This window comes from Pteronotus mesoamericanus, unplaced genomic scaffold, assembly GCF_021234165.1.
Source record: "Pteronotus mesoamericanus isolate MK-2021 breed Mesoamerican mustached bat unplaced genomic scaffold, CSHL_Meso_final scaffold_21, whole genome shotgun sequence".
NCBI lineage: Eukaryota > Metazoa > Chordata > Mammalia > Chiroptera > Mormoopidae > Pteronotus > Pteronotus mesoamericanus.
Window position 1 is genome coordinate 24,302,926 of NW_026555310.1, and position 17,281 is coordinate 24,320,206.

The 17,281-nt window shown below is 34.9% G+C and overlaps 1 protein-coding gene across 1 annotated transcript in view; it reads right to left on the bottom strand.

Moving 5' to 3' along the window:
- The window catches only part of PIK3C2G (phosphatidylinositol-4-phosphate 3-kinase catalytic subunit type 2 gamma), a 272,580-nt gene that overhangs the window by 78,597 nt on the left and 176,702 nt on the right, over positions 1-17,281 (bottom strand). The window contains exons 22-25 of the mRNA XM_054591390.1: positions 16,666-16,758; positions 14,590-14,719; positions 10,280-10,416; positions 8,236-8,405 (exon numbers count right to left, since the gene is read on the bottom strand). Of these exons, the coding sequence (XP_054447365.1) occupies positions 8,236-8,405; positions 10,280-10,416; positions 14,590-14,719; positions 16,666-16,758 (530 nt within the window). The remainder of the gene's footprint in view (positions 1-8,235; positions 8,406-10,279; positions 10,417-14,589; positions 14,720-16,665; positions 16,759-17,281) is intronic.

Genomic DNA, 17,281 nt, shown 5'->3' on the forward strand with positions numbered 1-17,281 from the left:
TTTGTACACAGTTACTAGAATACCAAATTCATTATCATGAAGTGTTTACAGATTGCCAACTCAAACGATACAAAGGACATGAATAGACATTTCACAGAGAAAGATATGAAGATGATAAACAAGCACATGAAAGGATGTTCAACATAATTAGCCTTTAGAAAAATTGCAAATTAAAACCACAATGAGGTATCACTACACACTTATCAGAGTGGCTAAAATAAGAAGTTAATGACAATACCAAATTCTGGAAAGTATATGGAGAAACTGGATCATTCATATATGATGGTGGAAATGTAAAATGGGATAGCCATAATGGGAAACCACTTGGCAGTCACTTAAACAACAATAACATGAAACTACTAAAACTACTACACAACCTAGCAATTACACATTTGGGCATTTATCTCATAGAAAGAAAAACATATATTCCCACAGAAGCAGGTTTATTTGTAATACCTAGAATCTGGAAATAACTCAGATGTCCTTCAATAGATGAATAATTAAACAAACTGTAGTATTTCTATACAATGGAATATTATTTGTCAATAAAAATCAATAAACTATTGATACATAAAACAACTTGGATGACTGTCCAAAGAATTATGCTATGTGAAAACAGTCAATCTCAAAATGTTACATACTGTAGGACTCCAGTTATATAATATTCTTGAAATGACATAATTATAGAAATGGAAAAAGTCAGTGGTTTTCAGGGATAAGATGGGGAAATTGGGGTGAGGAGAAAGAGGGTGTCTACAGTAGAGCAATATGATGAATCCTGGGGATGATAAGACTGTTCTGTATCTGGACTGTATCAATATCAATATCCTCGTTATGACACTGCATTATAATAAAGATGTTTCCATGGAGAAAACTATTAAAGGGCTCATAGGATGTCTGTATTATTTCTTACAACTGCATGTGAATCTATAGTTACCTCAAAATCAACTGTTTAATTAAAATTTGCGAGTCACCTGGATTAAGATATTGATAGAAGAATTCTTGGATATAGCTGATATCAGTTTCATAGAGACTATAGAGTAAGAAGGGAAAAGGGCTAAGATGATCCTTGAGGAATATTAGCATTTGGTAACTTGCTAAAAAGGAATCATCCTGTATTGAGAAGAACTCGAGAGTGATGCTCCATCACAGGAAGCAAGTGAAGAGGGTGTTTTGGGGAAGGAATAGTCAACACCATTGAAATCTGCTGATGATTCAGGTAAAGTAAGGAATTGAGATTGTTCAATGTGATACTATGAAAGCCATTGTTGATTTTATCCAGTAATGTAGAGTAAAGCCAGATTGAGGTGGGTATAGAATGGGAGGAAAGGAAAAAGTGGTCAAGAGTCCAGACAACTCCTCCAGGAAGTTTGTTAAAGTGATCAAAATGGCGTGGCAACAGGGGTTTCAGGCAAGGTTATTTAAACTTCGGAGAGACAAGCATATTTGAAAGGATTTGAGAGGGAGAAAATAAATATGCAAGGACAAATTAATTACTGATAATATAAAGTACATTAGAAGGTGAGAGAGAAATAGCTCCAAAGCAAGGTGGAGAGAATGGCTTTTAAAGGAAAACAAATTTATTACAACAAGGAGAAAGAAGTTTTTGAACATTAGTAAGGCAGCACAGAGGAAGTAGGTGAGCGGGTTACGGCACATGCTTATCTTGTGCCTCCACACTTTTACTCACAGCACTCTCTGCTACAGGATACTTTGTCCTCTTCTCTTACGTTAATTTAAGTCTCACCCCTTCTCTGACATCCCCTTCATCTTATACTCCCTCTTGGAAAGTTCTCAATAACATTAGCCCTCATGGTTGGGACTGCCCTATACTAAAATACGTTATTAAGGAAATGGATCAAACGTGCTAATTGTAATGGATGCACTCTGAAATAAGTGAGGTGTTGTATCCTTAAAATGAGCTATTTATTGAACTAGTCTTTAAACAAATACATACATACATTAAAAAAGAATGCTGTTAGACTTAAAGTATTGAGCACATAAGCTATTTGAGAACATAATAGTTCACAAAAACAACTTCCTCAAATGTAAAGTATGCATTCTAGATAATACCACTGGGCTTCGTCCCAACAGTTCATGGTGGCCTGTGGCCATACTAAATTCAATAGAATAGTCTGGGTGGGCTCTGAAAACTAGACTCACATCCCATGAGCATTTAACCTCTATTAGCTTAAAGATTCCTATTGGATTTTTTTTAAACGTAAGAAAAAAATTAAAAGAGAGTAAGCAATGGTGCCCTCCTTTTCACACATAATGAAGCATATTGCCCAGGGATGGGAAAAATTGCCCTGCTATGTTGACATTGGGTCTTAATTTTTGAATGCCTCTCACAGTACAATCATCTCACAACATATTTGATTGTAATTGTTAAAGATTTGAATTTAATATATATCATGGCCATAAATTTAGGATCACTATGTCATCTGGTACTATCTAGAGAAATAGCAATTTGTGCCAATGCCTAACAGTGTGTTAGGATAATTGAGAAATGGAGATATCAGTCTCCTACATGAGACTTTCCCAAGGGTCCTACAACCTACTGCCTATGACTGGACAAGTTATAACAACTAAGACTTCTCTCTGTCTTAGTTCTTGATTTGTGAGTTAGAGAAAATAACAGCTACTTCAAAGAGTTCCTGTGAGGATTAATAAAATTAATGCATATCAAGTATTTATTAGGCTTTAAGTGGTAATTTTGACTATTTCCTTTAGAATCTGACTTTCCATGCTGGATGGTACAGAACCACACCAAGGAGCACTCGCTTTCACCATGCTCAGTGATAAGCCACAGCAATTTGAGAAGAAGTGCATGTTTTAATATTGGCGATGGAGGCTGGGGATATGGAGAGTGGCATTGAAGGGCAGACAGCTACATTCAGGATTTGTGCAGCCCGCTGGGCTGTGGATGTACATATCCCTTCCTTTTGTAGTACAGTTAATCCAGCATTTATTTGAGTAACTGATAAAATCAGTAAATGGATGTTACACAAACTTTAGTCCCAGATTTGAAAGACTTGAGTGTGTAAAGTGTATTTATATCATGCACCAAATGGGACTCAGTAATGAGGCATATTTTATTATTGAAGTCACTATTAATTTCATAAATTTCAAATGTTATTATCCCCAGGAAATATCATAGTAACATTAAAATATATTGTTTTAAATTTTCTAAAAGTTACAGATTCTCATCATAGTGAATAGTGATATTAGCAAACGGATAAATGACTAGAGAGTATCTTGAAAAATGTTAAGCCTACACTTTTCCTGATATCACAGATGACCTACATTTCAGAGAACACTTTTTGCTGTCCAACAGAAAGAACACAAGTCTCTTATTTTAATATCCATGAGTTAATTGAGAAGGCAATTTGGAATCTCCATTGGATGGGCTAGGACTTTGCATAATTAGACAACACAGGAAACCTCATATGTGCAATTTAAAAGAGAACATAGGGTTTGTGTGCTATTACCAAAAGAACTTTTGGATATTCATTGAGATTTCCAAACTCTTGGCAATTATTAAGTGAGGAGACCCTCACAAATAATCTTTTAAGTCTTTTATAAATGCACCGTGAGTCCTAAGTTAGACTCTGGGAGGTCACTCATCTTTAACTGCTCAATAACTTTAGGTAATGACTCGCATTTCTTACAGGCTCAGGTATTCCATCTCTTATTAGAAAAAAAGGTAGTTGAAACAGCTACCTCCTCAAAAATCATCAGTCCTGCTCTCCTAAGTCTGATATTTTGGGTGTGAGTTTATAGTAGATCAAGGTTTTATGAGGACAGGAAGAGACTGGTCAGCTCCTCCAAGTTTCCATGTTTTCCCTCTAGAGCTTGAGTTCAAAGGAAAATGTGCAGTGCTTTGCATGGAATTTCAGTGTCTGCTTGGGTTAGAAGTTAGTCTGGATATAAAGAAAAGATTATTAAAAGTCTAACACGTGGGTGAAAGCGGATTGTGGTATCACACTTTAAATAGGGTTAGGTTCTAAAGTCAGGTTCACGGTAAAAAATTAAGAATAGTCCCACATTAACCTCTGAAACATTTAAATCACACATAAAGTTACCATGTACATGATCAAAATTTATGTATCAAAGTTGCATTTACCCAGCATAGGATCAGGTACTGTTTCTTCAATTGAACACCAGATAAAGTTCTTACACTCGGTTCATGTGCAGGAGAAATTTGTAGTCTCTCTTTAGTTACTAGATACAGACTCAAGGCTATGAAATGCTTATGTGGAAAGGCACATTGTACCTTAGACCAACTGAGGAGTAATTGCTTTGAAAACCCAAAGCACTATTCAAATACTAGGCGTAGTTTGCCTAGAATTGATTTTGTGATTGGTGAAGCCTTTGGGATACTTGTAGTATACCCATTTTTTTCCTTCAGTTGTTTCATTGTGGTAGAATATATGTAACATAAAATTTATCATCTTAACCATTTTCAAGTATACAGTACAGTGCTATTACAATATTCATAAACTTGTGCAACTATCACTACCAACCATCTCCATAATTTTTTTCATTTTATAAAACTGAAATGCTATACTCATTGAAAAATAACTCTCCATTACTCTATCTTCCTAACACCTGGCCACGACCATTTTACTTTGTGTCTCTATGATTCAGGCTACTCTAAATATCATAAAACTGGAAGCATGCAGTGTTTGCCTTGTTGTAAAATGGCTTATGTTGTTCATCATAATGGTCTCAAGGTTTATCCCTGAGTATCGTGTGTATCAGAATTTTCTTCTTTTAAGGTTGAGTAACATTTTTTTTTGTATGGATATACTTCATTCTGCTTACCCATTCATCTGTTGATGGACTCTTGGGTTGCTTTTACATTTTAGTCATTGTGAATAATGATGCTAAGCACATGGTGTACAAATATCTGTGTGAGTCCCTGCTTTCAGTTCTTCGGGGTATACACCCAAAAGTGAAGATGCTGGAACATATGGTACTTCTATTTTTATATTTTTGAGGAACATCCATACTATTTTTCCACAGCAGTACCATTTTATATTCCCACTAACATTGCACAGAGGTTCCAGTTTATCCACATCCTTGCTGATAATTCTTTCCTGTTTTTTGATAGTAGCCAGTCTCGTGGGGGTGAGGTGGTGTGTCTCAGGTTGTGAATCTTATCCCACAAACTCCCACACATAGAGTGACCATTAGGTAAAAATCCCTTGGTAAATTTCCAGTTATGAAACAGAGTATGTTAAGTTCTTAATAATTTTATTCTCAGAAAAATTTTACTTTCTCAGGTCAAAAGCAGTACATTTTATGGCATTTTTGTAGTAATCAAGCAAAATTAAACCATAGCTAAGTGCCAGGTACTAGCTAGGTGCTTAAGATACAAAGACGTCCTTAAGGAGTTCACAGTTGAAGAGGGATTGGAAATGTATTTTCTTCTAGAAAGTTTAGATGAAGCCTTCCTTGAATAAAAGGAACCACACTGTTTCTTAATAAATAATTGTGTGAATAACAAACCAATAAGACTCATCTAATTTCAAAGAACACAAAGATAGTAACTGAAGCATGTAGAAGATCATTCATATCTATATAGCAGTTGGATTTCTATGAATATTGCACAAAATGAAGATGATTGGAGTAAGACAAAAATTAATCTTCTAATCTGCTGAGGGAATTTTGTTTCCCAAAGATGATTTTAAATTGAGAATATTTAGAATATAAATATTATAATAATAAATTAGAAATTAAATATTAAAATCTTTAAATCAGTGATAATTAACTATTCAATAAGGTCAAAATGATAATAGATACAGGGAATTTTTATGACTAATATTGAGATGAAAATTCTGAGATTAATTATATTAGGTGATTGGTGATTTATTATAATAAAATTTGAAAAAGGTATAAATCATGCAACAAGACAGATATATAATATTTTGATCATCCTGGTGTAAATATTTTAACAGGAAAAGAACAGGTTTTGAATTTTATTTTGTTGAGTTCTGGAATGATTTTTAATCTGTTTTTAATGGATTTATGTCCTATTGTGTGGTGGTAAATATTTAATAACTAGCTCACTTTTTTCTTTTAGAAAATAAAAAATACCATGATTTGTAATGTTTGCCAATTTCCATAGTGTATATAATCCACTAAGGCTGATTTCAGGCTACCAGTGTGATGTCACTGAATGTGGAGTTGAGAAGCAATACACACAATAGGTTCTAGACCTGGTCCAGCACACCTCTTCTTATCTCTAAAACTATACCTGAAGTTGAGATTAACTTGATGAAATCCTTTACAATCTAAATAACCTTGACTGATAGTGCAATCCGGTCTGTCAGTCATCAAGTCTAAAAGTAAAAATACTTAAAGGACTAATAGTTCAATTTTTGACTTTCAAAGTACATACTTTAAAAATCTCCACAAATAAGAGATTAGATAATTTTAAACAAAAGACATACTTGTCACCTAGAGATACGTTCTCTTTTCTTGTTGCTTACATTATAATTGATTAGAACAAACATTGATAGAGTCTTCAGTGTTAGGTACTCTTCAGAAGAATGGCTCAGGGACATGTGGGCAGGGAATCCCAATGAGGGTATTGCTGGGCTGACACTTGAGGAGAGCCTAATGTTTGTGAACATTTCCTAAACAGAGTCACACTGGTGGGTAGTGGGAGATGTTCTGGAATGTTGATGTAAGCAGTACAAAAGGGCAACGGCCCAGCATAAAATCAGTTCTTTCCAAAGATCCATATTATATAGTTTATGTTAGCATTTTAATACCATATTATGGCCATCTGGAGAAAGTTCATCACATTATATTGTAGGAGACATCATTATTTCTTCTGTTGAGGAGTTGTTTATAGCTAAAATGAGCAATTAGTCTTTGGAGTTCTGATCCCATCTCTACTTTTATATGAAGCATCTTTTTAAAGCAAGGAACTTCTCATCTTAAACTTTTGATTTCCTAGCCTCCAGCTTAACTAAAATAAAACAAAAATCTATTCATCCAACAGTATTTTCTGATTCAGTGAATGATATAATTTTTGCTAAGACCAAAAATCCAGGAGTCATGGTAAAACATTTTTTCTTTTTTCTAACCCACTGGGCCCATCCCCTAGGCTTATTAATCACTGCCAATGCCCAATCAATTAGCAAGTGCTGTGGCTCATGGCAAAACATATCCTGAATCTGTCCATTTTTACGCCTTTTTTTTTTTTTTTTACCATTATGTTCTTGCCTTAACTATTGCAGTAGCCTCCCAACTTATCTCAGTACTTCACTGGACAGCAGGAGAGAACTTTTAATACCACTGAAATCCATAAATCATCTGCCCCTGGACTTAAAATAAAAGCCAATCTCCATACCATGTTCTCAATGCCCTGCCTGTTCTGGCCTCCACTAGACTCTTCACCTTTACATCTTACTGCCTGCCCCTCTCAACCCCACCATCAGTCCCTGGCTTTCTTGTTCACATTGGAACATGCATGCTTATTTCCATTCTAATGGTTGTTAGTTTTGCTTTCCTCTATTCCCATGGACCTCCACAAAGTCACCACTCATTACACAGCTGTCATCTCTTGCAACAGTCCTTTTTGAAACAACATCCCTGCCTCAGTCACTTTCTATTCCATTTCTGTTTCTGTTTCTTAATAAGACATTAAACTCCTTATTTCCTCATATTATTTCTTTACATGTTAACTTGTTTAATGCCTGTCATCTCTACTAGAAAGAGATCAGGATTTGTATATGCCTTGTTTAATATTGTAGTCCCAGATCCTCGATTGGTAGGTGCTCACTAAATATATTTAGAATGATTTTCCAGGATGATTCAGTTCAGGAATTGTTCTAGTTTTATGATAGGTAGACCAGGAGTGGTGATTGCTATGGGCAATGTGCCAGATTTATTGAGACTATAAACTTATGCCTCATTGTCCACTCAAGGTTTATTAAAAAAAAACCCAAAATATTATATTTCAGGTAATTCAGACTAGAACAGGATTACTATTTTGTGGGAGAGGGCCAATTTAATCCACTAATTATTTTAGGAAACCTAATTTTTCCATTAACTCTATTGACAAAACTTTCCTTTAGTTCATTAGATCTAAAATCATGTTTATGTTACTTTCAGGGATTTGAGAGATGGGAAGCAAGTCATCTGCTTGGTCTCTGTGCCATTATATATCACTCTAGGACATTACTTAATTGCTGTAATAAAAATTATTTGTGCACTGACCTTTTTATTCCTCCAAATGTTTGTGCATGACCTAAAATTTTCCCAAAGTCAATATGAAACATGTGGCCCGACTTGGTCAGCATGATATTGTCATTGTGACGGTCACAGACTCCCAGGATGAATGTTACCACACACCAGCCAGCACAGGAATAGAAAAAGTTCCTCAAGGCCTAAGCAGTTGAAAAACAAAAACACAAAAATAACGCACATAAAAATAAGCAAATACATTCACATCAGAGCTAATGGTAAAAATTATGGTGAAAGCAAAACTGTATAATCAAGAACCACTTCTACATTTCAGCTGAGAGAAAGGTATGAGTAAATAACTGGTTCTGTATATACTACAGAACATGTTCTTTAGCCTAATAGATAAATGTTTTCATTGAAATTGAAGAAAAAAATCTCTTTCATTCAGTTGGAGCTAATTTTCAGAGTTTCTAGGGAGGATTCCTGGTGTACTTTTTTTGATGTCTCAGCCACACAATATTGAATTATTTTTTTCAAGGTAAAAGAAAGAACAATATGGCCTAGTATTTCCTATTTCCAGAGAAATGGAAAATATCAACTTTTTAATATTTGAATTTTTAACACAGAAAAAGCTATATTGAGATATCTGTAATATTTTATTTTTATCCCTGCAAATACATCATCCAGTTGATGTCTAAAAGTGTTTGATACAGTATATATCAATTAATGTGTGGGGAAAACAGGTTACTGCTGAGCCAACTGTGGTTTATGTATCCATAATGAACGAATGTGACTTGCCAAAAGCACTCTTTGTTTTCAAATGGTCTCCTGGGTATGCGTTATTTTCATCTATGATACAACCATGAATAACCCTGATGTAGCCATGGGTTTGGTTGGGCCATGGGTATGAGTCTCCTTGAATGATGTGGTTGACCGCTGGACTGGGAGTCTATGCCTTTGGACTACCTGCCCGAACGCCTTAGTTCCAGGTATCCTAAGTGTCTGGGAAAGTCCCTTATTTTGTCTGTCTAGATTTTCTTCACTTATGAAGATAAAATATATTCTTCACACTGTGGCTGCGAAGAGCAAATGTAAATTTGTTTTTTATATTGTTTTGGGAACACCTAAAACAATATAACCCCAGAGATCTGTGCAAAACTAAAGTTACAATTTGGGGAATGGTAAAAAGAGATTTCAAGATAACCTTTAATTCTTTGTTAGTTGGCCTCCCAAAGCCTATGTCCCAATCTCACAGAAGTCTGGAATAAGTGAACTCTTGGGTCTCTCTATCATAACCCATGTTAGTAGGGTGATCAATCATCCCAGTTTACCCAGGACTGAGAGGTTTCCGTGAGCAAGGGAATTTCAGTGTCAGGACAATTCTGAGCAAATCTAATGCTGGCCCACATTGTATCTTTGTGTGAATTAGCAAAAAGGTGCTTCTGACTCTGGGTAGACCCAGGTGCACCAGTTCATGTCTTGGCAAGTGGAACAAGGCCTGGCTCTAACTGACTCTTCCCCTTAGCCAGGAGCCCTAGCACAGAACCTGCACAACTGTACACGGCAGACCAGGGGCCAGGTTGAAGTACAGTGGGAAAAAATGTTTGCGGTTAAAAAAAAAAAGGTATGTTTTGTAATGTAAGAGATATAAAAAAGTTAAAACTCTATGAGGCATTTTGCAAACATTGAAACAATAAGGCATGAAAAAGTAGAGCTTGTCAGAAGAAATGTGTTGCAAAGGAAGAAATGAGATTTACAGTAATTGGAGGCTGTGTACAAATTGGCAGAAGGGAGTAACTTGAAAGGAGTAGTTCAAGGGGCATCTTAGGTGAGATAAGGGAAGCTGCTGAGCAAAGACAGTCTTTATTAATAGCCCAGAATTTCACCGAGAAGGAAAACCAAACACAGAAATTTTTATCTAGTTAATATATCATTTAAACTGGATCATTGTTACTAGGCTGGTGAGTGAATGAATTAGAACTCCAGGATTAACTTTTTCATAAATCAGAATATCGAATGGACTAGAGCATATTCTTATTTAAGTACATTAAATAAAATTAGCTCCAGCAGGACAAACCTTTTCATAATCCGCCTTTAAGTGGTTGTGCTGGCTGAACCACTTTCTGATCGTATTTTCCTTCAGCGGTCCCATCAGCCCAGAGGAGCGATGGATCTTTGCTAGGGTTACAGCATCAGGCACCATCTGTACCAATCCTGGTTGATAAAAGAGAGATTATAGAAATAATGTTTTCTTCACAGGATGAGGGATACTAAGGAAACACATCTTTATCTAGGTAACAATAGTTGTCAGCACTGTTAGGATTATCCTTTTCTTTTCCAAATCTTCTCTGAAGGAGACTTACCTCTAGTCTTTCTTCTAACTTTTCCTAAATCCCGGGGAGCAGTGAGGCTATTTGTTGTGTTTGGATCAGATATGTCAGAAACAGCTTTAATATTTTTTAATAGAACTAGAGTAGAGAGCCAATTTAGGTGTCTCCCAGAGACCCCACTGAGTCATTAGGGCAGTGGGCTAATTAACACATGGTTTGTGCATCCATTCACAGTTTAAGGGAGGACCTTACCTTCAAACTCGTATGACAAGTTTGGTAAGCAAACCAAACGCAATCTCCATAAAAAATAGTTAAAATATATTATAAAAATCATTTTTCAGGTTAGTAAAAGTTTCACTGTTAAATGTTCATTTCCTAGGAGTGAACACAGTAACTCTGCAGTAAACATGTGGAGAGTGACCTGCCCCTTCTTTTTCGGTCAACATTAAAAAGAAACTATGATAATAACTTTTTTTAAAGGGAGCATATATTCATTGAACTTCAACAGGACCTTTGCCCACTGGCCATGTATTCATCAAGGCTTCTTTTCATTGTGTTCATAAGATTATTGAAATGTAATTATTTTCAAACCCGCTGATTTTTGTTCTGTTCAGAACAATAGTTTAAACCCAGTATTTTAGTCCTCTCGCAGGACTAATGTCCACAAAACAACCTGTAATGCATAGTTCTGTAAATAAAGTCTTAAATGAAATTAAAGTGTAGAACTTCTCATTTCTACCGTCTTGATGACTGCGAATTGAAAACTCAAATCCCCAAAGGGATGAGGAACATATGTAATTACATGAAAAGAGAGATGGTTGAGTTTTTAAAATTGACTATTTCATTCAAATAAACAACAATGAACAGGTAGATCACAGAGATGGTTAACAAAACACCTCTCTGTGCTGGATTTGGTGAGTGGCAGCTGGTTGCGGCTTTAATCTCTTTTTAATATCCAATAGCCCAGTTGTGACTATTAGGCATCTACATTGCCAGATTGAGCAAAAAAAAAAAAAAAAAAGGACTCAGGGACATAGACAACAGGGTGGTGATTGCGGGGGGAGAGTGATATAAGGAAACTAAGTGGTAATGGAAAAAATATAATAAACATTATATATTTTAAAAGAGAAACAAACACATGAGGAGTGGGAATTGAATGTTGCAGATATAACCTATAAGACCTGTATGAAAAAAAAAAAAAGAAAGAAAAAGAAAGAGAACCAACACCCCAGAGATAAATCCTGGACCCTGGGGACATCCTTAATATCGTAGCACCTCTCTCTCTTCCTTCACCAGTATTCAGCGCTTGTGTAGGTTTTTTCATGTGCAGCAAGTGAGATAGCAAATACAAAGCATTACATTTAGTAATATCGGAATTACTCTAGAAAGAGGTGATTCTTCTTTCTAATCCTGAAAATTTCTCTTCTCATTTTTCCAATTCCTCCATGTAACATTTCCTTCAGAAAAATCACCTCTCTGTGGTCCCCAGGAGTGTCACTGCAGCCTCGCATCTCACCATGCCCCAAATTAGGGCTTAGATCATTGCACCCTTTGGATACTACGCTATAGCAATATCAGTTACTTTTCAGACCACATTTGTCTTCAGAAAGTTAATCTTTGCTAAATCCCAAGTCATTTATCATAAACCTTGCATTGCTGACTACTGAGAAAACCTTGTACCTAATTTGTAACAATCATGATGGCTAAATTCTGCCTATTAATTAAAACCATAAATTACATTTTATACATTTTAATCCAGCATGTATCATACACCCTTTAAATACTTCTAACATAATTCTGTGTGAATTGAGTAATATGTGTGGTTCCATTCTTATAGTTCTTTAATGCAGCGTTTCTCAAATTTTAATGCACATAAATATCACTTGGGAATCTTGTGAAAATGTAGGTCTTGATTCAGCAGGAAAGGGGCAGGGCCTGAGATTCTGCATTTCTAAAAAGTCCACAGGTAACGTCAGTGCTGCTGGTCCATGGGTCGTAATTTAAGTTGCAAGGTTTTTAGGAACAAACTTTTCAAGGTGGTGTCATAAAAGGCAGCAGATTTCAAAAAAGGGTGCATAAGAAACATCACAGGAGCTTCTTCCGTCAGGAGGGCCTGAGCACCCACCCCCACCCACAGTGGGGAACCTGACTTTGTGTCCTGGCCGAGGCCTGGTTATGTCTGCTCCTCCAGTTCCCCTAAGTCACTTTTATGCCAATGAAATTTGGAGAAGCAGAAATAAAATAAATTATGAATAATTTTTATTTGCCCTGATAGTCTCTTCCAATGCTCCTGGGACATTATGTACAGATTAGTCATGAGAATTTTAATAAAAAATAATGTTGCGAAAGTCATGTAAACTTCTGGCCTGGAGTATATTCATTCTCCTTCAGGGCCGCAACTCTGTTTAGCGCATTTTAGTATTCCTTACCTTTCTTTGTGACATTGTGTGAGAACAGTAAGATATTCATTAAGCTTTGGAACCTGATTAAAAACGCAACCTAAAAATGACATTTGCTTTAATGATCTCTATTTTTCTTGAAGAAATAATTTGCTAGTATAATGCCATCTGAAATTTTATAACTACAGAAGATTGTTAGTAGATCAGGGAAGAAAAACCTGCTTGATTTATGACTTCTGCAACTTTGGGCCAGTCTACAGCCATCTTTTGCTGAATCATTTTATTAACTTCAAAAGATTTAGCTTCAGTTACTTTCTGTCATTATAAACTGAGAAATGAGTAGATGGAACTAAGTAATTCCATTGGGGTCAGTGATGTATGTACTCAATTTCTGAAGAAAAGGTGATCCATGTGACATCGTAAAGCTCAGCTTGGCTCATCTAGTTTTATTCTTACACTTTCAACATATGAGGCTATGAAAGAATTAGGTCACATGAGAAAAAGAGAGTAAAACTCAAGGAATAATAGTTTCAAAGTAACAATGATAAAAGACTTGTAGGAACTAGAGCTTTAGAAAGGATTCAGGAGTGGGACATGTGGCATGGAAGCAAAAGGCCTATTATAGGAATCAAAATAATTGAGTAGTATCACAATAGAGTCATACTGAAGTTCCAGTTGCAAGTTAAGCTAACTAGGAGGTGCTTCCATGCTTAGCTTCTAAACCTCAAATCACAGTTGGCTGGGGTGCTGAGCCTATTGGTGGGATATCAGGAACTGGAGGGGCAGGTTTTCTTTCGTGATGATGGGTTTAAATCGTAGCTCTGCCTGAAAGAACAGAAAGAAAAGGACTACATGGTTCTAGTTCCCTTTTCTATTTCTATGATTTTTAAAAATCTTTTTGTTTATGTAGAAGTATCTGTTATAATTTATACCAATTACTTTAATGAAATTCTAAGTGGCAATGACCACATGTAAAAAGATTTTAATTACTTCTTTAATTTCGCATGATTACAACAAAAGTTGTAATTAAATACAACTTTTACCTCTGATGTTTTGGTAATAATTTGGGTAGACAATGACCTTATTTTCATTGGTAATATGTAAAAATGTAGGTACATTTCCATTATAATGTCTTAGGTTTTATAAAGGAAAAGAAATGCTGAAGTGTGCTCAAAGTTTGTATGCACAGTCACCTTGACCATGGGTATTATTGCTACTTTACCCAAAAGTTTTTTTGAAATTAAGTGCAGATCTGTAATGTATTTAGAATTTTTAGAACTCTGAAGCATTTGTAACATTGAAAATTTCGTGTCAATAGGCGATAATTGTGCTGTTTTGAATCAGTTGACTTTTCTATTGTCTTGAAAAAAGAAAAAATAGGAGTTTGCTATTAATTAACTAACTCTTAAAGACATAAAAGAATTTCACAGTTAACATTTGGGTTGTCAAGGTTCTACTTAATACCTAAAAAGACATTATACTTTATGTAAATTATTTTGGCTTATTGTTCTTGAAAATAATTTTTTAAAAAGAAGAGTGACTTTGGGTTTTAAAATTTATAGTCCAAAATGAGTGCTGTGGAAAATTTGGTGCCATTTTTACCAGTGAATGTATAAGATAAATAACGTAAGTCAACCAACTACTTAGTCTATACTGACCTTGGCCTTTTCCTGTGGATAGACATCTATAAATGATCATTTGCATATCCAGGCCCTCCTGTAGCCAAATATTATCCATCATTTCAACAATCTGCAGAACAAGCATATCCTGACGAAGATCATCTCCAGCCTGTTAAAAACAAAATCATAGATGCTGGGTTTCTCTTTGAATTCCATTAAAATTTTTCAAATAAAGTATATGTCATTTATTTCCTTGAATAAATTTTCAGCCTGGCTTAACGGTGGTTTCAATTGTTTTATTAGCACTAATAGTACCTTGTGTTTCTGATAGAATATCAAAGAAAATAAGAGCTTTCCTTTAAGTGATTCTAGAAGCTTCAGCCATCAGATCAGAAGCTACTTGGAACGTTGTTCCCTGATAATAATCTTTTAATTTAATATCCATGTGCAATGTCTTAGACTGAACGTCTAGTGAAGAGAGGCTGAATGAATGTTTATCCAAATTTCAAACTCAGCCAAGAGAGAGTTAAGTGAAACATTATTTATTATGCCATAAATTTATGCATTGATTACAGTTAGAATACCAAGAGCTTTCTGACTATGAGGATAAATAACACACATATGATTCATCAGACTTTGAATCATTGACTTCTCGTATATGAATGCAGTTGAAAAGTTTTCAGAGTAAATGGTCTTTGACAAAAATAGGAAATGATAAAGGGGAGGTTTTCTAGCATTAATCTAGTTTTCTAGTGAATAAAATGGAATATGTACAAAGGGAAAGAATAGTTCTATGCTTTTAAACTAATAAGAATTTTTATTTTGAAAATGCTTTCTTTTTTTTGAACCTAAAACACTAATTCAAAAGAACATAAGCACCCCTATGTTCATTGCAGCATGATTTACAGTCGCCAAGATATGGAAGCAGCCCAAGTGTTCATAAGTAGATGAGTGGATAAAACAGCTGTTGGATGTTTACACAATGGAATACTACTCAGCCATAAAAAAGAAGAAAATTTTACCTTTTGGACAATATGGATGGACCTGGAGAACATTATGCTAAGAGAAATAAGCCAGTCAGAGAAAGACAAATACCATATGATTTCACTCATATGTGAATCTAATAAACAAACTGAACAAAAAGAAAAATAGGGACAACTCATATGGAAAGCAGGATATGGGGTGTAGAGGGAGTGAGCAAAAAGGAAAAAGGACTCATGGACAAGGACAACAGTGTGATGACTACAGGGGGGAGGGTACAAGGGGACCAAATGGTAACGGGAAAAAGTACAATAAAAATTAAAAAAACAAAATGTTCTTTAAATTACATGCAGAAAATTATGCCAAGATGAGATTCCATGTTGTTTCTTTTCTTCAGCAAATATCATCGTCATTGGACCATTTTTGCCAAGGTTACATATTTCAAAGGAAATGTGTGGGTATCCTAACCATTACCCTAAGAAATAGTCAGAACCCACCAAAAATAGCACTCAGAGACCTTGTTGTCTAGTTTGACTGAATAATTGATTAAACTAGCTGGATGACTGATAAAACCTTACTTTTTTTTTTGTTACAGTTTCTTCTTTAATCTCCTACCTGTGTATAAACTTTTATTCTGTTTTCCCATGGGACTTATGCTAAAGACTGATATGGCTCATATTTATGTTTTATTTTTTAAAAAGGAAAAAAAAAAGAAAACAATCTGAATTGCTAAAATAAGCAAGTGCTTGCCGATAAGAATTTTATGGTGAATTAATTTACATTATTTGAGTAACAGGCAATTTGATTTTAATTTACTATTGAGGCCAAAAGAAAACCCTCCGTCTAGGGGCTTACCACACATTGCATTTTCCGGGCTACTCAAAAGTGATTGGATAATTTTGTTTTTTGAAACATTTTCTCAAGTTTTGTTCACTGACTTTAAGCCAATAATATTTGATTAATTGCCAATCATAATTTGGCAAGTACTATAATTCTTTAAAAATGCAAAATCAAAAATAACTGGAATCTTCTGTGTTGCTGCCAGAGGAAAATAGCTACAGTGATTTTTGTGTGTGTAATAAATCAAATATTTCTACCAATGTAATCAATTCGAAGCTTTAGGAGGTACTGCACCTTAAAAATGATGCTGATGTTTTTGCCCATTGGATTAGCATTGATGAAAGTAATCTTCAATGGCAAAGCATTAGATGTGAAATATGAACATGCCTATAAGAGGAGAAAAGAAAAATGGTGAGCAAAATAAAACAAAAAGAACACTTTCCTGGAAATCATGGCCCTTTGCAGAATTTATTTGAGCAAATATAACACACATGAATAATTTTTACACTTTGGAACAAAGAAAGTTATTTATTTAAAAAAAAAACAAAACAATTTTAGTCTTACCAACTAAAGTCTTTACTTGGAAACTGCAAAGCCAGCTCTTTGGCAGGTCATAAATTTTCAACTACATTTTTTTCCCTCCCTGAACAGCAGTAATATGTCAAAGATTTAAATAAACTAAGTAGTATGTAAGCATTATGCTCATGCTAGTTGGTTAATATCTAAAAGATAAAATTGTTATTTAAAATTTTTACTTTCTTATAATTATTTCTGCTCTGCAGCATACTAAGGAAACATGGATATAGACAGAGTTAAGAAAGCACTAAATGAGTTCAAATTTGGACTCTATAACATATTAGTCATGAGACATTGGGCAAGTTACTGAAATGTTTGTATCCTGCTGTCAAAT